The sequence below is a fragment of the Trichomycterus rosablanca genome, chromosome 15 (assembly GCF_030014385.1).
Source record: "Trichomycterus rosablanca isolate fTriRos1 chromosome 15, fTriRos1.hap1, whole genome shotgun sequence".
Taxonomy (NCBI): domain Eukaryota; kingdom Metazoa; phylum Chordata; class Actinopteri; order Siluriformes; family Trichomycteridae; genus Trichomycterus; species Trichomycterus rosablanca.
Genome location: NC_086002.1, coordinates 33,790,645 through 33,813,329, shown reverse-complemented (window position 1 = coordinate 33,813,329; position 22,685 = coordinate 33,790,645). Strand labels below are relative to the sequence as shown.

Genomic DNA, 22,685 nt, shown 5'->3' with positions numbered 1-22,685 from the left:
GTGGAGAACGTACCCGGGAACAGCTGTTTGGTGGGAACGCTGATCTGAATCTCCTTATCGATCTTATAAGCCAGATCCACTTCCTCCTTATCCTGCCGACTGGTACAAAACCCCGCCTCCAGCGACACGCCCTCCATCGTGTCTGATAACTCCAGTTTCTTCAGTATGTCCACCTGACTGGCTGAAAAAGGGAGACACACTGTGATGTCATAACGTCCACGCTAACAGCGGAAGGTTCGTGATTCTGGATAAAGGAAATGATTTTGAAAAGTCATTAAAGATCAAGAGAAAAAAAGATTAAAAAACAATAATTAAGTGTAAATAATTAATCAATAAATAAACAATAAATACATCAACAAATAAATAATTCAAATAATTAAATAAATAAATACTTAAATACACCAACAAATAAATTAATCATCCAAATAAATAAATCATCCAAATAAATAAATAATTCAAATAAATAAATAATTCAAATAAATAAATAAATAAATCACCCAAATAAATAAATAAATCACCCAAATAAATAAATAAATAATCCAAATAAATAAATAAATAATCCAAATAAATAAATCATTCAAATAAATAAATAATTCAAATAAATAAATAAATAAATCACCCAAATAAATAAATAAATAATCCAAATAAATAAATCATTCAAATAAATAAATAATTCAAATAAATAAATAAATAAATCACCCAAATAAATAAATAAATCACCCAAATAAATAAATAAATAATCCAAATAAATAATCTAAATAAATAAATCACACAAATAAATAAATAAATAATCCAAATAAATAAATAAATCATCCAAATAAATAAATAAATCAATCATTTAAATAAATAAATAAATAATTCAAATAAATAAATCATCCAAATAAATAAATAAATCAATCATTTAAATAAATAAATATATAAATAATAAACAAACATATAAATGTGGTAAAGAATGTTAATACATGCTTTTTAAAATGAGTACATTAAAAGTGTAAATAAATGATCATATCACTTATATTTGTAAATAATTTCTAAATTATAATTTATACATTTATAAATTATGTTTTTTTTTATTTATTGACGTATTCATTTAATAATTTGTTGATTTATTTATTTATTCGTTGATGTATTTGAGTATTTGTTTATGCCTTTATAATTAAGTTGCATTTTAGGTTATAAAGAAAAGTAACCCTGCTGTGGATTTGCACCCTGTCCGGGGTATTCCTGCCTAGCGCCCAGTGTTCGCTGGTGGAACCGGACTCGCTGCGACCCTGACCAGGATGTATTAAATAAAAACTCGTATCATCTCCTGCTGGCGGAGCTTCATAAACATGAAGAGCTTGTTGGAGACGACTTGATGGGACAGAGCAAGAATTTCAAACATCTGCGTGTGTGTGTGTGTGTGTGTGTGTGAGTGTGTGTGTGAGTGTGTGTGTGTGGGAGTGTGTGTGAGTGTGTGTGTATGTGTGAGTGTGTGTGAGTGTGTGTGTATGTGTGAGTGTGTGTGAGTGTGTGTGTATGTGTGAGTGTGTGTGAGTGTGTGTGTATGTGTGAGTGTGTGTGAGTGTGTGTGTATGTGTGAGTGTGTGTGAGTGTGTGTGTGTGTGTGTGTGTGTGTGTGAGTGTGTGTGTGTGTGAGTGTGTGTGAGTGTGTGTGTATGTGTGAGTGTGTGTGAGTGTGTGAGTGTGTGTGTGTGTGTGAGTGTGTGTGTGTGGGAGTGTGTGTGAGTGTGTGTGTATATGTGTGAGTGTGTGTGTGTGTGTGTGTGTGAGTGTGTGTGTGTGGGAGTGTGTGAGTGTGTGTGTGTGTGAGTGTGTGTGAGTGTGTGTGTATGTGTGAGTGTGTGTGTGTGTGAGTGTGTGTGTGTGTGTGTGAGTGTGTGTGTGTGGGAGTGTGTGTGAGTGTGTGTGTATGTGTGAGTGTGTGTGAGTGTGTGTGTGTGTGAGTGTGTGTGAGTGTGTGTGTGTGGGAGTGTGTGTGAGTGTGTGTGTGTGTGTGTGTGAGTGTGTGTGAGTGTGTGTGTATGTGTGAGTGTGTGTGAGTGTGTGAGTGTGTGTGTGTGTGTGAGTGTGTGTGAGTGTGTGTGTATGTGTGAGTGTGTGTGAGTGTGTGAGTGTGTGTGTGTGTGTGAGTGTGTGTGAGTGTGTGTGTATGTGTGAGTGTGTGTGAGTGTGTGAGTGTGTGTGTGTGTGTGAGTGTGTGTGTGTGAGTGTGTGTGTGGGACTGTGTGTATGTGTGTGAGTGTGTGTGATAAGTGATGGAGTGATGGAAGAGACCTTCATTACTCTTCACCCGCTGCATATTGATCCCGTCGTCATGGCAATACAGACGTAAGATCAAACAGAGTTAGGATAATCTGAGCTAGCGCTAATACAGATTAGCGCCTTGATTTATGAAGCTTGGCTAGCCGCTATTGAGCTGAATAGCCAGCAGATTTATTGCTTGTTGTAGCTATTAAGTATGATGTCATAAATCTGTGTTGGCACGCACCCTCCTGCACCCGCCCTGACCCGCCTGTTGGGTGCACACGAGTGCTGCACATGGATTAGCATTAGCTTCTCATTTCTAGGTTCATTCATTCATCATTTTCACCAACAGAATCAAACCCAGAAGCTGAGGAACCATGTCGCTGTGCTGCACCCACACCGTTAGCTGTACCACCATACTGCCCAGGATGGTCACAGGTACGTCCATACACAGATTCTACTGGAACAAGCTAAGCTAACGAGGAAGAGAGTGGAGACCAGACTGAGAAAAACACGTTCCTGTTTTATAAGATGGTTCAAACGTCAGAGTGAAAAACTTCAGAACCAGACCAAAGGAAACCACAGCTAATGATGCTAATGGAGACAACATGTGATCGTTTCCCCAAGAGCTCAGAGAAGATGAAGAGCTGGTTATAAATAACAACAACAACACGATTCAAAGATCAAGGAGATCACTGACATGGTGATGGAAAGGGTTGCATTATGGAATGTGAGGACAGGATGGTTCCATTGTTAAGGTACCCAGATACAGTGTGCTAATGCAGGATCAGGGTTGGGGTACACAGGGGTATAGGGTACAGACAGTGATTGTCTATGTGGACACTGAGTAGATTCACTGTTGAGGAAAACAGAGACAAAGGGGGTGATGGGATGAGAATGAGGAAAAGTGGATGGGTGAATGGGGTTGGGACAGCCAGATGGGGAAATGGGACTATGGGAATGGGAACCTCTAATGGGGTTAGGGTACACAGGTATGGGGTGGGGAAGGGGAGAATGGGGTTAGGATACATAGTGGTGTACATGAGGTCCATAATATCCATCATTTTTGGTTGGACCACACCCCTGAAGTGTGTTATCCATCTCTGAACACACATGAGAAAACCACACAGCTGGATCGTTACCAAAACATGTATTTAATGTGCTGTTGGTACTGAGAACCCTCTTCTGGGAATAATTAGCATGTAATTACATTCCACAACACACACACACTCACATGGGTTGTGTAAATTAATGTGTGTGGGGGGGGGGGGGGGGGCATCAGACACCATAAAGAACGGGATTAAATAATTTGCCGATTGTTTGCTGTGTAACTGCTGTTCCTGCTGCTTTCAGGACGTCCGATGTTGTTGTTTTTATTATTTATTTATATTTATTCTTATTCTTCTTTTTCTTCTTCTTATTTATTATTTATTATTATTATTATTTATTATTTTTATTATTATTATATTATTATTATTGTTATCATTATTATTATTATTATTTTTATTATTATTATTATCATTATTATTATTATTATTATTGTTATTATTTTTTATTATTATTATTATTTTATTACTATTTTAATATTATCATTATTATTATTTATAATTATTATTATTTTTATTATTATTATTATTATTATTATTATTATTATTATTATTTTTATTTTTTATTTTTTTTAATTATCTATTTTTTCCCACTTTTTTCCCCCAACTTTTATCCCCATTCTAATCGTGTCCAGTTCCCCTGATTGCTCCTCTATACTGATTCGACCCTTTTGCCGCTGACTGAGGACGCCACTCAACTGACTTGCGTCCCCCTCCGGCACGCAGTCAGTACAGCCTGCATTTTTCACCTGCACGAGCCGAGTTCATACACCGAGAGACACTGCGCACGGAGGGTCACACCCCCCTCAATGTTACTCCTCAGCCCTGTGCAGGCGCCGTCAGTCAACCAGCAGGGGCCGCAGTCGCACCAGTTATGAGGACCTATGCTCTGACTCTACCTCTAAGCCCCTGAACAACAGCCAAACGTTGTTCATACTGCCGCCCAACCCAGTCGGAAAGGCAGAGCTGAGTTTCGATACGATGCATCTAGAAACCCAACTCTGGTGAGCTAGCGTACTTTACCGCTGCGCCACCTGAGCGGCCCTATTATTATTATTATTATTATTATTAATTATTATTGTTATTATTTTTTATTATTATTATTATTATTATTATTTTTATATTATCATTTTTATTTTTATTTTTATTTTTATTTTTATTATCATCATCATTATTATTATTTATTATTTATTATTATTATTATTATTATTTATTATTATTATTTAATATTAGTATTGTTATTGTTGTTTTTATTATTATAATTTATTTATATAGTATTATAATTATTTATTATTATTACTGTTATTGTTTTTATTATTATTAATATTATTATTTAATAATATTTATTATTATTATTATTTATTTTTTATTTATATTATTATTATCATAATAGCACATCTTGTTTGGAAGCTGGGGTCGGAGCGCAAGGTCAGCCAAAGTACAGCACCTAGAGGTTTAAGGGGCTTGTTCAAGGGCCTAACAGTGGCTGTCTGGCAGAGCTGGGATTTGAACCCACAACCATCTAGTTGGTAGATGAGAGCTCTATCACTGAGGTACCAGTGTCCCTGTATTCTTGGGACTGGTCCTTGTGTGTGTGTGTGTGTGTGTGTGTAGTACAGTTGTATTTTTATAAACACACCCCCTGCAGATGCAGCAGCTCCAGCTCAGTGTGCAGATGTGCTGATGTAAGAGAGCGTCTGGGTCCCAGATGTGAACAGTGGGGACGGGCGGGAGGAACACGCTGCGCCCCTCGCTTACAACAACAGAGGAACGACTTTTATCCTCCAGTACACACACACACACACACACACACACACACACACACACACAAGACTGTGGGAATTTGTGCCCATTCAGGCATTACAGTCAGTGTGGTCAGTCAGGCACTGTTGTTGGAATAGAAGAGACCTCAAACATGCATGTCCACATACTTTTGACCATAAACTGTATATACACACACGTTGATGGAACTACACCAACACAAGAGGAACCTGCTACACTTCTCAGTGACCACAGGCAGGGTTTGAACCCAGAACCCTCAGTACCCATGATGCCGTGTGCTACTCACTCTACTAGCTGTGCCATCATGTCACCATCAATCAATCCAAAGCTCCTCAAAAACCTGAACTGACCCCAGCGCTGAGGAACCGAGGTACAGGAGGAGGAACGTCTGCCTGGGTGAATCAGACCCACCTGTCGAGAGGACGTCCAGACACCCAGACCACATCTGATCTTCATCTCGACACTGTTAGCGTTAGCACGTGTGAATGAACCACCACGTTTGGAATGTGACTGAACCCCAGATCTGGATCGTACCCCCCCCCCCTACACAGGACCCCACAGTGCGGTTCCTGTCCGGGACCAGAACAAGCCGTTCCATACCTGTCGAGCTGTTGGAGACTCGTGGAAGCAGGAGGAGACGCTGAAAGTGAGGTGGTGACGTCAATCCCAAGAAGATGCTGAGAGCAACCACAGGACGGTTGTTGCTGTGCTCCCGCTGTGGTTCTTGTGGTCTTCCCTTTCCCTTTCCCACCCTTCCTTCTACTACCCTACATCTTCCACTCTCTTAGCCCGTTTCGACCAGAAGAACTCTGGTTCTTGAACTGGTTCTGTTCAGGCCTCCTAAGAACCTTTAGACCCAGGTCTCCACCAGTTTTTGGGAGCCAAGTATGCATCATCAACCATGGGAAGTAAACAGTACTAATATGTTGACGTTGCTCCTCTATCCTCTACAACTCGACTCTGAAAACCCTGGAACTCTTTGGTTCCATCTGTGAAGGAACGTTCACAGTTCAGGAGCTTTTCAGGAACACAAACCTATCGCTTGTGTTCTGACCAATCAACAGTCTGCGCTGATTCTGGTTCCACCCGCTACATCAAGAAGGCTAACCAGATTTTGCACAGGTACTTCGGCAAAGTCTGCCATCGTGAAGAAGCGATGCTCTTTGAGCGTCTCCCATCAAACCAGAACTTGAGCTGGAACCACATGTGGAACCTTCAGCAGCACCATGTTGGCGCAAAAGGTTCCTCCAAACATGGGAAGTTCGATTCACGACACACTGCAAACATCTCAAACCAAAGTCAGGAGCTCCATCTTGAAAGAGTGAAGGACTAGAAATAGTCCCACCGTTTGCTCCAGTTCCTCTGAAGTTCCTTCAATGATCGAGGAACCTCTTTAACCCTCAACTCCTGGCTGACGGAGTGGAAGGGTTCCAGAACAGAACCACATGTGGAACCTTCAGCAGCACCATGTTGCTGCAAAAGGTTCCCAAACATCTCAAACCCAAGTCAGGAGGAACCACCTCAGCCCTCAACTCCTGGCTGACGGAGGCATGGACCGTAGTGGTTGTTCCTCCCCGAACACCCCAGGTGAGGCGCTCACAGGTGATCAGGTAGTGGGCGTGGCTAAAACAGGAAGTCCGCCTGGCAGTGCAGGCTGTAGTTCTAAAGGTTTCCTGGTCAGTCAGATGTTTACTCATCTGGAAGTCGTCAGACCGCAGGACCCGGAGCTTCTGACTCTTACACGGCCAAACCAAACCACAGAACCGCAGGAGTTCCAAAACGAACACGACCAACACTGGTAACGGCATGGGGCGCGAACCCACGACCCTCCGCCCCCTCACATCCCCCTCTGCTACTGTCGCCTACTGAGAAGCTACAAATCAACTCCCAGGTCTTTACTACACAGGGCCAAAAGTATGTGGACACCTGATCATCAGCTCGTTACACATTCCAGAATCACTGGGATTGAGGCTATAACAGTCTCCACTCATCCAGAGAGGCTTATTACAAGGTTTTAGTCGAAATGGTGAAATGACAGGAGGAGGCCTGGCTCATACTCAGTGTTCCAATTCATCCCAAAGTTGTGTAGAGCCCCACGGTTTCACAGACATACTCACTCACTCATTCACTCACTCGTTTGTTTACTTACTCACTCACTCACTAACTCACCAATTTGTTCATTCACTCATTCACATTCTCACTCACTCACTAACTTGTTTACTCAATAATTAACTCACTCGTTCACTCACCCATCCACTCATTTGTTCACTCTCTCTCTCACTGTCACTCACTCATTCACTCACTTGTTTACTCGTTCACTCACTTTCTTACTCACTCACTCACTCACTCATTCACTTACTCATTAATTAACTCACTCACTAACTCGTTCACTCTCTCACTTGTTTACTCATTAATTAACTCATTCACTAACTTGTTCACTCTCCCACTTGTTTACTCACTCATTCACTTACTCATTAATTTACTCACTAACTTGTTCACTCTCTCACTTGTTTTCATTCATTAACTCACTCATTCCCTCACCCATACACTCATTCGTTCACTCACTCTCTCACTTGCTCGTTTAATCGTTCACTCACTTGCTTACTCACTCATTTACTCGCTCGTTCACCCTCTCACTAACTTGTTCATTTACTCACTTGTTTACTGATTAATTCACTCACTAACTTGTTCACTCACTCATTCACATACTCACTAACTTGTTCACTCACTTGTTTACTCACTCACTCACTCATTAACTAACTCACTCGTTCACTCACTCATGCATTGACTTGTTTACTCACTCACTTGTTCTCTTGCACTCACTCACTTGCTTACTCACTGATTTAGTCACTCACTCGTTCACTTGTTTACTCACTTACTCACTCACTCACTCACTCACAGACACAGAGAGGGATCAAACCCAACATATCAGGAACCGCACCGCCGCGCAGCACCCACACTACCGACTGTAGCAGCACGACGTACGTTATTCCTAACTAACCGTGTGTACTGTGAATACGTACGAGGTTGTACCGCGGTATTAAGCGTCTCATTACAGCCGGGAACAGCGCCGGTGATTGAGCTGTCACGGCGTCTCTCTGCACCTCCTCTCAGCTCCTCTCAGCTACCAACATGTTCAGACCAAACCGGGATGGTATGTGTTCGAATTTTCCACCCGGGAGAAACGAGATACCGCGGTTAAAGGTCAGGAGGGATGTTCCTACAGCCTGAAATAGTGCGATGTGGGAACCGGTGGAGGGGTTCATAGTCCTCCGTCTCTGTGCAGCGCCGTCGATCAGCCAGCAGAGGGAGGGGATTCCTCATAACTGCAGCAATTACTCCCTCTGCTGGCTGATCGACGGCGCTGCACAGTGTAGGCGCTGAGGATCCATTCTTCACTCTGATACTGTTGGAACTACATGCTGAAAACATTAAGCAGAAATGTTTGGCCACATGGTGTTATTTATCCCATCTTGGCATCCAGAACAACTGTACACGAGTCTCCAGCCTCTCCAATCCAGATCTTAGTGAGAGGGTTCGAGCTCCTACGGGCACTGAAAAGTCCAGGGTGACGATAAAGCCTAGACGGTAGCGAAGCTGGACTGCCACCGGGTCGACTGGGCGCACCCCTAGCGGGCACGATCGGCAGTGCAGGCAGTGAGAAAGTGGGCGGGGTCTTCGAGGCCGTGTAAGGACCCTGTACAGATGCGAAGGAACGTGGCGATCAGCCCGTGACTCTCCCCGAACTACAGGCGAATAAGAAGGGGTCGTATCGGATAGCGGGCGTGTCAGGAGAGTATACCCTCCTCAGTACGCCATCGGGGTCTCCAGCTGAGGAAGAGGAACCGGCTACGACTAAACTACAAGAAAAGGGAGAAAATGCAGAAATATCTGGACCACCCGTCCTTATATCCTTATTATTATTGAAAGATGCAAAAGTCACCCTGCGTACGGTCGCTGATTTCGGGAGCGCCGACCATCCCGCTCCTGTACGTCCCGCTTTAAAAACAACATCAGTGTCAGTCAGTAACTGTCAGCTCCTAGCATACCAGAACAAATTCCTGTACCCGACAAGTACGGGCAGATACCTTGATCATCCGATCATCTGATTGTCACGTACGGGGGATTATCGCTCACGTGCTCTCAGATTATCGGATTATCTCAGTGATGATGAATAAGGGCGTGGTAGTGTGGCCAATCAGTGTTCCTCTTACTCTGCTGGAGACCCTGCTGGCGTACGAGGAGGGTACATTCACCATCTGATCTGTGCACGCTCCACCGACCCCTTCTCATTCGCCCGTACTTCTGTGGATCGGCGCGTGACTCTCCATGAGCGAGATCGACCTCACACGCCGGTCCACCGAAGTACGGGGGGATAAGAAGGGGTCGTTGGTCGTCCTTACGCGGCCCCGAAGACCCCAGACTCTTTGTAGTCCCATCCAGCAGACTAGTGGACGATCGTGCCCTCTAGGAGGCGCCCATTGGACCGGTAAGTGAGCTGAGATTCGGAACTGCACATGTGACTACAAGTGTACTGGTATACGCTCGTACACGCCTGCTCGTAAATCTACACGACTGAGGTCAGGGCTTTGTGATGGCCACTCCAGGACCTTCACCTTGTTGCCCCTAAGCCATCCAACTTTGGATCCTGCCTGATGTTTTGAGATGTTGCTTCAATACTCACTTACTTATCCGCTTATCCAATCAGGGTCAGGGTTAGGGTTGGAATTAGGGTTGGGGTAGGGGTGCTGGAGCCTATGCCAGCTTTTCAATGGGCGCAAGGCACACAGTAATACCCTGGACGGGGTGCCACACACACACCCATTCACCTATAGGGCAATTCAGCGTCTCCAGTTAACCTGACTGCATGTTTTTGGACTGTGGGAGGAAACCGGAGCTTCCGGAGGAAACCCACACAAACTCCACACAGAAAGGACCCGGACCGCCTCGCCTGGGGATCGAACCCAGGACCTTCTTGCTGTGAACAGTGCTACCCACCAAGCCACTCAAACGATGTCCATTAGCCAATCAGAAGCTTCTAAATTGCTTGTGTCATGCACAGTAGGTCCTGAACGACTTGCTCACTCAACAGCTCTGGGATGAATCGGAACATCGACTGATCAATCAGCGCCCAGCCGTACAAATGCTGTCATCTATTACTGTACTACTGAGTGGGCACAAATTCCCACACACAGACATGCTTTAATACTAATACGTACAGTGGACGTATAGTGTATGTGTGTGTATGGGTACCCAGCTGCAGAACCAGGTTACCAGTGCAGTGAGGCACCAGCGCATTAGCGAAACAAAAACGGACGAGGGGAAAATAAAAAAAGCCAAAGAATGTACGACAGAGGTTCGTTTGATCTCTTACTGTACATGTGCACACATGCGGCGCTGGATCAGAAAGCTGTACATGTGCCAGCTGTGCACAGGGGCGCACAGGGGTGCAACTGCACACGCACAAGCCCCCGAGTGCAGCGGGGATCAGGGGGGGCGTGTGGGTACATGCAGGAGCGCTGCTGAGATCTGCAAAACGCCAAAACACACAGGGTGAGCGGTTACACGGAGCTACGATGTCAGGTCCAAAAGAGTTGGGACATTCTGTACAATGCATTGCAATAATGTGGGGGGTCTTAGTGTCGATGGCATGGGTAACATGCACGTCTATAAGGGGTCCATAAACATTTTGGGGCAACAAGACATTGCTGAGAAATATTCTGCACACACTACAACAGAGTGGCTTCATGGTAAGAAAGTGCAGGTGCTAGACTGGCCCGCCTGCAATCCCGGATTGAGACTGTTGAGTATCTGAGGTGATTTAAAAACTTCCACTTGGTGTCCTTGGTTCCCAAAACATCAGAGAATGTTGTTAAAAGAGGTGAACACGCCCCTGTCCCAACTTTTTGGAACGTGTTGCACCCGCTTGGGTGGCGCAGTGGTAAATTACACCAGCCCACTACTGTTAGGAAGGGTGTCCTGTCCGGGGTTGCACAAACCCAGCCCCACCACGACCCTGACCAGGATAAAGATCAAACAGATTTGCAAATCACTGCTGTCTGTTTTCATTCACATTTTTCTCCACTGTCCCAAATATTTTGCGATGCCGGAGGAGCCACGGAGCGCTCGTGTACATGTGAGCACTGGAGCTCAGGACCAGGCTTCAGGACGAATCGGAACTCTGCAGCTTCTCTGCACATGGTGAAAGGAATGATGAAGACAATGAGTTGCACCTGGGGCCGAAGGGCAGAAAGTTCAGAACCCATAAACATTTCAGATAGACGTGAAGCCGTCGGCGGGGGGGGCTGGGGGATTGTCGGCGACGCCCGCTCAGTGTTTGTTTAGGGTTACATCCAGGGTTACCAAACACACGTATAAACAACAAAACACGAGGAAATACAGTCAGGACGAGATCCTATAACCTTCTGATTTCAGTAAGTGATTATTTCCTGTGTCCACATAAATAAGGCTAGTTTGCCTACATCCATTCAACAGAACCACAAGATCTGAAGTCCTCCGTACAAACAACTGTCCATAGGTACAAAGTGCATGGAACAGTGGTCTCATCGTCAATAAATGTAAATCCATCTACTCATCCATCCATCCATCTACTCATCCATCCATCCATCCATCCATCCATCTACTCATCCATCCAACCATCCATCTACTCATCCATCCATCTACTCAACCATCCATCTACTCATCCATCCATCCATCTACTCATCCATCCATCCATCTACTCATCCATCCATCTACTCATCCATCCATCCACTCATCCATCCATCCATCTACTCATCCATCCATCCATCTACTCATCCATCCATCCATCCATCCATCTACTCATCCATCCAACCATCCATCTACTCATCCATCCATCTACTCAACCATCCATCTACTCATCCATCCATCCATCTACTCATCCATCCATCCATCCATCTACTCATCCATCTACTCATCCATCCAACCATCCATCTACTCATCCATCCATCTACTCAACCATCCATCTACTCATCCATCTACTCATCCATCCATCTACTCATCCATCCATCCATCCACTCATCCATCTACTCATCCATCCATCTACTCATCCATCCATCCATCCACTCATCCATCTACTCATCCATCCATCCATCTACTCATCCATCCATCCATCCACCTACTCATCCATCCATCCATCCATCCATCTACTCATCCATTCATCCGTCTACTCATCCATCCATCCATCCATCTACTCATCCACCCATCCATCCATCTACTCATCCATCCATCCATCTACTCATCCATCCAACCATCCATCTACTCATCCATCCATCTACTCAACCATCCATCTACTCATCCATCTACTCAACCATCCATCTACTCATCCTTCCACCCAATAGTATATCCAATAGTCCTTCCACCTTTCCATTGGGGCCTTTTTAAGGGCCCAAAGTGGCATCCTGATATAGCTCTGATTTTTCTAACACTGGTGTTGAGGTAACAATATGCATTTTTAAATACACTATATGGCCAAAAGTATTCGGACGCCAACCGTGAGCTTGTTGGACATCCGGTTTCAAAAACAAACATTAAAATATTGAAATATACAGTGTATCACAAAAGTGAGTACACCCCTCACATTTCTGCAAATATTTCATTATATCTTTTCATGGGACAACACTATAGACATGAAACTTGGATATAACTTAGAGTAGTCAGTGTACAACTTGTATAGCAGTGTAGATTTACTGTCTTCGGAAAATAACTCAACACACAGCCATTAATGTCTAAATGGCTGGCAACATAAGTGAGTACACCCCACAGTGAACATGTCCAAATTGTGCCCAAAGTGTCAATATTTTGTGTGACCACCATTATTATCCAGCACTGCCTTAACCCTCCTGGGCATGGAATTCACCAGAGCTGCACAGGTTGCTACTGGAATCCTCTTCCACTCCTCCATGATGACATCACGGAGCTGGTGGATGTTAGACACCTTGAACTCCTCCACCTTCCACTTGAGGATGCGCCACAGGTGCTCAATTGGGTTTAGTCCATCACCTTTACCTTCAGCTTCCTCAGCAAGGCAGTTGTCATCTTGGAGGTTGTGTTTGGGGTCGTTATCCTGTTGGAAAACTGCCATGAGGCCCAGTTTTCGAAGGGAGGGTATCATGCTCTGTTTCAGAATGTCACAGTACATGTTGGAATTCATGTTTCCCTCAATGAACTGCAGCTCCCCAGTGCCAGCAACACTCATGCAGCCCAAGACCATGATGCTACCACCACCATGCTTGACTGTAGGCAAGATACAGTTGTCTTGGTACTTCTCACCAGGGCGCCGCCACACATGCTGGACACCATCTGAGCCAAACAAGTTTATCTTGGTCTTGTCAAACCACAGGGCATTCCAGTAATCCATGTTCTTGGACTGCTTGTCTTCAGCAAACTGTTTGCGGGCTTTCTTGTGCGTCAGCTTCCTTCTGGGATGACGACCATGCAGACCGAGTTGATGCAGTGTGCGGCGTATGGTCTGAGCACTGACAGGCTGACCTCCCACGTCTTCAACTTCTGCAGCAATGCTGGCAGCACTCATGTGTCTATTTTTTAAAGCCAACCTCTGGATATGACGCCGAACACGTGGACTCAACTTCTTTGGTCGACCCTGGCGAAGCCTGTTCCGAGTGGAACCTGTCCTGGAAAACCGCTGTATGACCTTGGCCACCATGCTATAGCTCAGTTTCAGGGTGTTAGCAATCTTCTTATAGCCCAGGCCATCTTTGTGGAGAGCAACAATTCTATTTCTCACATCCTCAGAGAGTTCTTTGCCATGAGGTGCCATGTTGAATATCCAGTGGCCAGTATGAGAGAATTGTACCCAAAACACCAAATTTAACAGCCCTGCTCCCCATTTACACCTGGGACCTTGACACATGACACCAGGGAGGGACAACGACACATTTGGGCACAATTTGGACATATTCACTGTGGGGTGTACTCACTTATGTTGCCAGCTATTTAGACATTAATGGCTGTGTGTTGAGTTGTTTTCAGAAGACAGTAAATCTACACTGCTATACAAGTTGTACACTGACTACTCTAAGTTATATCCAAGTTTCATGTCTATAGTGTTGTCCCATGAAAAGATATAATGAAATATTTGCAGAAATGTGAGGGGTGTACTCACTTTTGTGATACACTGTATATATACAGGTATTGAAGTGTGTCTGTGTTTGGGAATTTGTGCCCTTTTAGAGCCCTTTTAGTTTGTATGGCTGGGTCCTGATTGATCAGTTGAGGTCAGGGCTCTGTGCAGGACACTGGAGTTCTTCCCTAAAGCACTGCTGCCCTGTAAGCAACTGCTGTGGCTCAAACCCATGAATACAATCATTAGAAGGGGCGTCCCAATACTTTAGTCCTAGTAAACGTCTATAGAGTCGATGAAGACCCGTCGTACCTGCATGAGTGAAGGTGCAAAGGAGGAGCAGCAGTAGGAAGGGCTGCAGCAGGTCACTCCGCCCGTCCATCTCGGTCCTCTCTCAGGAACCCTCGGAGGAACGTGTGGAGCTGACGGACAGGAGGAACCGTCCCAGGAAGCCAAGGAGACGAGAAGATCCACACAAATCCTGATAAATCCTTCAGTGCAGAGCAAAGTTCAGCTCCAGCATCTCTCCCCTCACTCCGTCTCTCCCCTCTCTAGCTGTCTCCTCCTCCTTCTCCACTTTAAACCTCCCTCTCTATCTCTCTGTGAGTCTCTCGTCCCTCCTTCACTCCATCTCGCCCCCATCTCGCTCTTACATGCTTATGTTGGAGCCAAGCTCACGTCCATGCCTTCATTAGTTCCATAATGTGTATGTTCTGCTCTGCACGGAACACATGTATGAAGTATGTGATCGTTCCCTTATGTGGAACTGAACATGCAGGAACGTATGGAGACCATCAGATTGTTCTGGGTTTTATGCTTTTGGTGCACTTGGGGGCACTTGGGTGGCACAGCAGTCTAACACGCCTGCTCGGGCTCTCAGAAGATGCCATCAACAGTCCCTTATGTCTGGTAGAGTCACTGGCAGGATTAGTGAAGATACATATTGGCCATAGCGTGATGCACTCATTTTGGAGGGGGCGGGTGCTAGTGGGAGGTTCTCTTCAACCAGTGCAAAGGCGGAGCAAGTGGTCACGATGCCAGCGTGGGTGATAGCGAGGTGTAAATATGATGTAAGCCTGTAATAGGAGCTCTCTTTATCACGACTACGTTCAGAGATTTGCCCGAGGTTCATGGTGGAACGACCGATGCCAGGTTTGCTGAGAACTTCAGGAGCTGGTTGTATCGGGAACCTGCAAAGAAAGGCCGCTCAGGTGGCGCAGCGGTAAACACACACTAGCACACCAGAGCTGGGATCTCGAATACATCGTATCAAGGGGCCACATGAACCACGATTGGCCTGTTGTTCAGATATGGGCGGGACTAAGCCGGATAGGGTCTCCTCGTAACTAATGCAATTACGACCTCTGCTGGCTGATTGATGGCACCTGCACAGATACAGGAAAAGAGTGCTGTCAGGGTGTGTCTCTCTGTACACAACGCTGAGCTGCACTGCACTCATCAAAGTGTAGGTGATAAGATGCATACGTCTGTCGCCCACGTGTCGGAGGGGGCGTGGGTTAGTTTCGTTCTCCTCAATCAGAGCGGGGATCGGCATTGGTGGAGAGGAAGCGTGACGCAATCGGGCAATTGAAGGAACCATGACAAAGCGATGATGCCGTAATGAACATAACATCTCTGAAGATCTGTCGTCCTTCAGTGTACCTGGAGTTAGTATGGTGGGTGTTGGGATTCTCTGGGGAGAACAGAACTGGACAGGAATGGTCCTTCCCCAAACCACTTCTACAAAGTTGGAAGCATAATATTGATTTAGATTGGTGTGCAGGAACATGCAGGATCCTTCTGGGTTTGATGCTTTGGGTGCTGATTTAGGGGGCACTTGGGTGGCACAGCAGTCTAACATGCCTGGTGGGGCTCTCAGGAGATACCATCAACAGTTCAGTCCTGCTCCTTATGCAGCGTTATGACATCAGAAGCCAGATAATTAATGATGCAATCAGAAATGATTTATCGTCCGTCCTCCCCGAGTTCTGAATCTTACTCGTGCGCTCACATGCACAGTGGAGCATGCTGGGACATGATCTCGAGCTGCCCACCCAATACATTATGATGTGTGCTGGCACATTCTGCATACCTTCATCTTCTTCAGCCTGGAGGAAATCGCACACACAAGCCTAGATGATGGACTACCTGCCTGTCAGGGCTCATAAGCTCTGTCCGGTCCGGTCCACAGTTACTGGGAACCTTCTTCTGATTAGCTGGAGGGCTTGGAATCAGGACCAGTTTTGTGTTCAATCATCGATCCTTGTTGGACGCCAATCGATGACCCACTTTTAGTTCCTTAGTAGAGTCAAGAGTTTTTGATTGGCAACTTCCTTGATGCCATGTACCTTAACAAGGTTCCCCAGGGCCTATAGAGAAAAAGCAGACCCACATCATCCTCCACCATACTTCACAGTGGGCATCATGACCTTTCTTAGTATAGTCAACCTTCAGCTTATGCCAAACCCAAAATGCTCCCTGTAGAGCTTAGCAAACTCCAGGCACCTACGATCTCCCTCAGATGTTACACATCATCTCAGTGTTCCTCCTCCATCACACTTCACAGTTACAGTACACTTAAGTCATGGTTGAGGAACCCAGGCTGTGAAGTCCAAAATAAAGACCAAGGAGCAGAAAGTATGAAGATGAAGATGAAAGGAGCGAGGTGATGAACGTCCGAATGAAACCCAGGTGAATAGTTTCCTTCAAGTCTGACAGCTAACATCACTCTCCACCTCGAACCTTTTTTTTTTCCTCCATATGACCGAAGGCAAGTTCTTTAATTCCAAACATATCTTCACAAGTTCTGCACGACCCCCCCTCCACCACCCCCATCCAAAAAAATCCCCCTTTAACTCCCCCCTGGGCACAAGGATCACCACTTTATACTCAGCTCTCCACGCTCATGGACGTAGGAAGTATTACATAACATCAGGTCGTGGTTGTTTTTATAGTGATACACTATATAGCCAAAAGTATTTGGACGCCTGACTGTGAGCTTGTCGGACGTCCCGTTTCAAAAACAAACTCTATTAAAACAGAGGGACTCCTGTTTGATCTTTCCAGCTAGAACAACCACAGAGAACCTTCTCACAAGACTGTAGAAGTGTGGGAATTTGTGCCCAGCATTTGCATGGTAGGTGCTGATTGATCAGTCGGTGTTCCGGTTCATCCCAGAGCTGTTGAGTGAGGCTGAGCTCAGGGCTCTGTTCCATAATTAGAAAGGGTGTCCCAATACTTCTGCCCATACAGTCTACGCCCACAGATCTCTCACAGATTCTGACCCCAAATGTCCTCAGAAGTCTCCAGAGAAACCTCATCTTCTGGAGTCCCCCAGGGTTCACTACTCGGTCCTCCCTCTCTTGTCCCTGGACCTGGACACCCGCTCTCATGATGAAGTCACGTGTATCTGACGATAGGCAGAAATCATCCTGCCCTTCACTCGCTCAGACGCTCAAGTCTCAGCTTGCATCTTGGCATCTCTGACAGACGTTTGATCATGGATGTCAGCTCATAGCCCAGAGCTCAACCCCAGCAAGACTGAGCTCATCTGGGTTCCTGGAGTTACGTCTCCGTGCCCCCTGTCCCACCTGTTTACAATAGCATTTAATAGAATTCTGTTTTTTTGTTGTTGTTATTATTAAATGGTGCCGTTTAATAACATTGTACTCCACTGGTCTGGTGACATCTGCTGGTTAAATACTGGTATTGCAACTCTTGTATTTTACTCAGCAGTTTGGATTATATGTATATATTTTGTATTTAAAGAAAAGTGTACAGTAAACATCACATATAAAATAAAAGAAGCAATAAAATTAACCCAGATGTTCGTCTGGCCACGTAGCTGAAAACTTTCTTCAGAATTAAATATACTAAATGTACTCTACTCAATGACAGTCACACTTAAAGCAGTAATATGTATAAATGTTTATTAAAATAATATATAATTGTTTAATTGTATTCAGATTTTATATATTTTTAGTATGAAAGAATAAATGTGAGCACACTTAGTTCAAATAGTAGGAGCCAGACTTTATTTCATTTCTTTATTGTAGTGTATTAAGCAAATCGGCACTGAGTGATGCTTAGTTCAAGGTAAATACAATAATCTTGATAGCAAGATAAGCTTCCATGCCAAGATGACACTTTATTTACGCAAAATAATGGAAATTTCGTGCAGCCAATCCACCTTCTGCATATTTCTGGAGTTGAAATAAAACTGGAATAACGCAAAAACCATCTTCTAAAGATCAAACCAAGGAGCTCAGGACCCGTGTGTCTGATCATAACATGTATAAATCCATACTCATTTACACATACATAATGAATATGACACATTCAAGACTCCAGACGCACCGCGAACCGGATCAGGGAGGCGATACTGAACATGACTGAGTGAGGGTGAGTACTAAGCTCGAACAGCAGGGGGCGGCGAGGAGCTTTAATGTCGGTTACCACAGCAACAGTAGCAGGACAGAATAAGAAGAAGCGTCTATGCTAGGTGTAGCTTTAGTTGTCTGAAGATTTACATGTATAAATTCTACATTTAATTAATATTTACAGTTCTGAGGTAAATATTTAAACTAAATCAATATACAAAGCGGTTTATTAAATATAAAAGATTATACTTGCTTTACTTTTGTTACACTGCGCATTAGGGTTCTGTTTAGCAACACGGTTAGCATCTTGCTAAGATAATAATATAGATGTTTGTAATGTTTTTATCTTAATTATATCTATTTTATTAAGATTCACTTATAATAATTATGTTTAAAAATCTGAACAATTTTACTAGGGCTTAAAATGGACTCAGTTATTAGTACTATAATATCCAAATGCTAACTAGTACTTAAACCGCAAGGCTTTATGGGAAATGTAGTTCGACCTTCTTTGGAATCCAGTCAGCAACAACACCATATATACTGATGAGCCATAATAATATAACCACCAGTACAACATGCTGTAAATAGCTCAGACCCGCTGAGACACGAGTCCTGTGGTATCTTCTACCAGGACGTTACCGGCAGGTCCTTCAACGTCTGTACATGATTTTGAAGAAAACAGTCGACCTACGTTCTTTGGTCCTGGGTTCGATCCCCAGGTGGGGCGGTCCGGGTCCTTTCTGTGCGGAGTTTGCATGTTCTCCCCGTGTACGCGTGGGTTTCCTCCCACAGTCCAAAAACATGCCACCAGCCTAATTGGGAACACTGAATTGTCCTATAGATACCTAGCCGCTAGATGCACAAACCAGTGCGTTGTAGTGCCTGTCCCAAGCCCGGATAAAATAGGGAGGGTCGTGTCAGGAAGGGCATCCGGCGTAAAAACTGCCAAATCAATGCGGATCACGATCCGCCAAGAGCCGACCCTGCAACCGAACGGGACAAAGGCCGAGGAGGAAGAAGAAGTCGACCTACGTTCTTTGTTCCAGTGTCCATTTCTGGTGCCTGTGTGCCCATTGTTGGTGGACAGTGATTTTCATGGGCACTTGGACTGGCCTGTGACTACACAGCACCGTACACAGAAGGGTTTGATGCCACTATGTGTTGTGACACGTTCACCTCATCACCAGAATAAAAATGATCTGCAGTTAGATCCACAGTAGATCTTCTATTGGTTCCATTGGCATCAATGAGTCTTGGCCACCCAACAACCTGTCGGATGTCCGTGGCCCGTCCATCCTTGGACCACAGCTGCCTGTGACACCCTTTGCTGTTTGGGAGATACTTCAACCCATGTCCGGTCATAAGGATCTGGTCTTAATCAAAGTCCTTACTGCTTATTGTTGTAACCTGATCAGCTACTAGATTGTATTAGGTCACAGTTGGAATGTAAGCATATGAACGTGTCTGGTGTTGTGTCTCCTCTATCAGTGAAGGAAAGGCGCTAGATCCTCACCATGGATGAGAAGTGTGTGGCGGACGATGGAGGAGAAGAAGCTCTGCTGCAGCTCCAGCTGAGCTGTACCAAGGCGGTCGAGACCGATCTGTCCATGAGCGACATCAGACACCTTCACCACGAACTGTGTCAGCTCAGAGAACTGGTGGCTGCCCTGGAGAACGTGCTAAAGACAGAGAAGGTGGGTGAAAGCCTCGGAGACGAGCTGATTAAACTCAGAATATCGATCTGTGTTTGGTAAACGTCTGTGCGGTTCCTTACAGGAGGTGAAGGCCTCGCCCTCTCTGTGTTCGGTGTGTAAGGCTGAACTGAACCCCGACTCCCGAAATCCCGAACACACACTGCAGGAAGTGGAAGCTGCTCGGAGTGTGTACGAGGACGAGAAGCGGTGTGATGAGGTCACGTGTTTTGTAAAGCTGGTGGACTGTAGGAGCAGGCGGGAGGTAAACCCGGGGGGCGCTCACCACGAGGAGCAGGGGGATGGAAACCCGGACGATCCAGACCACGAAGACTTGGTGTCTCCTAGTGAGTATGTTAAGATTAATCATTCAAGTTGGGATCAATCCAGTGTTACCCATGAACCCTGGGTGTAAGGCAGTAATCTGAGACACCTCAGACAGGGTGCGATTCCGAGCAGTTCACCTTCTGCAGGATTTTGGGAGGTAGGAGGAATCCTGAGCAGCACCTTAGTCCTGGAGACTATCTTCATGTTGCTCCAGAATGTCCCAAAACCTGCACAAGGTGGAATATCTGCTCTAAATCACTCCTAGGTTTGAAGGCGTCCTTCCTGGTGGCACCAGACCCTTTATGCAGCCTTTGTTTGTTCTTGTCTTCCAGTCGATGGATCTTGCGATGATGGAGATTGGCAGCCTTTGCCCAAAAAACAAGATCTCAGAAGATCACGTCATGCCAACCAGACTAGAAAACGGGCAGGACGCTGGACGAGACGAGCTCCACTTGAAGATGATGAGGCTGGCGTGGTGAACGGCATGATCGAGAAGATTGAAGAAGAGGAGATGTTTGAGGAGACCAGACCTTTAAACAAGCTGTTCAAGTGCTCGCTCTGCGATAAGAGCTACTCCTCGGCGCAGTACCTCCAGAAGCACATGAAGAGGCACAAGAAGGAGCTGAAGTTCCACTGCGAGGAGTGTGGGAAGGGTTTCATGACGGCGACCGAGCTGACCCTGCACACGGTCCGTCACACGGGGGTCAGCAGCTTCGTCTGCGGCGTGTGCGGTAAAAACTTGCCCAGCTCTTCAGGTCTGAAGGCCCACATGATGAAGCACAGCGACGAGAGGCCGTTCAGCTGCAGGGAATGCGGCAAGACCTTCCGCACCAAGGGCAACCTCAAAGCCCACCTCAGGACCCACACGGGCGAGAAACCGTACCGCTGCTCGCACTGCGACCGGACCTTCACCCACGCCTCGTACGTCAAGGTCCACGAGCGCACGCATACCAACGACCGGCCGTTCAAGTGCAGCACCTGCAGGAAGACCTTCGCGCGTCCGGACTGCCTGCGCCTGCACGAGAGCATGCACGCCGGGGTCAAACCCTACCAGTGCTCGCACTGCGGCAAGAGCTTCCGCCAGGTCTCCAACCTGCTGAGCCACGAACGGACCCACACCGGGGAGAAGCCCTACCTGTGCTCGGACTGCGGCAAGAGCTTCTCCAACGTCACGCACTTCCACAACCACAGGCGCATCCACACGGGCGAGAAGCCCTTCCAGTGCAGCACCTGCGGCAAGAGCTTCAGGAAGCAGTACACGCTCTACCAGCACGGCCTGACCCACACCGGGGAGCGGCCGTACAAGTGCTCCCAGTGCGACAAGAGCTTCTCACGCACCAGTACCCTGAAGCAGCACCAGAGGATGCACTCCGGAGAGAAGCCGTACCAGTGCGCTGTCTGCGATGAGAAGTTCGCTTTCCTCAGCTCGCTGCACCAGCACAGGAAGAAACACGACAGAGATACGGAAGCAGACCTTCCTACATCTGCACCCACGTCCTCAGAAGCTCCTCAGTGACCGAGAACACTCGATTATTAGAATAGCTGTAAATAGTTCTAGAGTTCTTTTACTGTGATTAAATGATTGGAGCTCATGATTCATTGGGTTCTGTCTGCTTCTTTGTCCTTTAATTAGTTCATTGGGGGGTTTCCTGAAAACTCGCAGGGTCCAAATACATACAAATAATTAATGTGGTGGTCTTGTGACGATATAAATATATATTTATATATTTTATGCATTTTTCTCCCCAATTTTGCACAGTTAATCTGTCTTCCGCTGCTGGTGGATCCTTGATCGTAGGTGAGGTTGGTATATTGCTGCTCACGCCTCCTCCGACCCACATGCAGCCCTTAGTAGAACCCTTTTCCACTACGTCTCTCTATCCGCCAATCAGGGCGTCGTCCTTACACAGCGTTTGAAGACCTCGCCCACATACTCCGGTCACCCCTCCCTGCGGGCACTGCCAATTATGCCTGCTAGATGACATTTAATTAATAATAATAAATACCCCCTTCCAAACCCACTCCCACC

General features: G+C 45.8%; 2 protein-coding genes across 3 annotated transcripts in view; one reads left to right on the top strand and one right to left on the bottom strand.

The window, feature by feature from the left end:
- col5a3b (collagen, type V, alpha 3b) overlaps positions 1 to 9,115 on the bottom strand; it is a 31,947-nt gene extending 22,832 nt beyond the window's left edge. Inside the window, exons 1-3 of the mRNA XM_063009606.1 lie at positions 9,088 to 9,115; positions 8,159 to 8,254; positions 14 to 181 (exon numbers count right to left, since the gene is read on the bottom strand). Of these exons, the coding sequence (XP_062865676.1) occupies positions 14 to 181; positions 8,159 to 8,254; positions 9,088 to 9,115 (292 nt within the window). The remainder of the gene's footprint in view (positions 1 to 13; positions 182 to 8,158; positions 8,255 to 9,087) is intronic.
- On the top strand, positions 2,669 to 22,253 carry LOC134328564 (zinc finger protein OZF-like). 2 transcript variants are annotated; one of them, XM_063009676.1, is made up of 4 exons: positions 2,669 to 2,685; positions 20,127 to 20,332; positions 20,415 to 20,676; positions 20,989 to 22,253. In XM_063009676.1, exons 2-4 carry the CDS (start codon positions 20,153 to 20,155, stop codon positions 22,170 to 22,172), a joined length of 1,626 nt encoding a protein of 541 aa, XP_062865746.1. In that variant the 5' UTR covers positions 2,669 to 2,685; positions 20,127 to 20,152; the 3' UTR covers positions 22,173 to 22,253. The 2 variants fall into 2 exon arrangements, with proteins under 2 accessions (XP_062865746.1, XP_062865747.1); XM_063009677.1 differs by lacking the exon at positions 2,669 to 2,685 and adding an exon at positions 18,738 to 18,826.
- Positions 22,254 to 22,685: the final 432 nt, after the last annotated feature.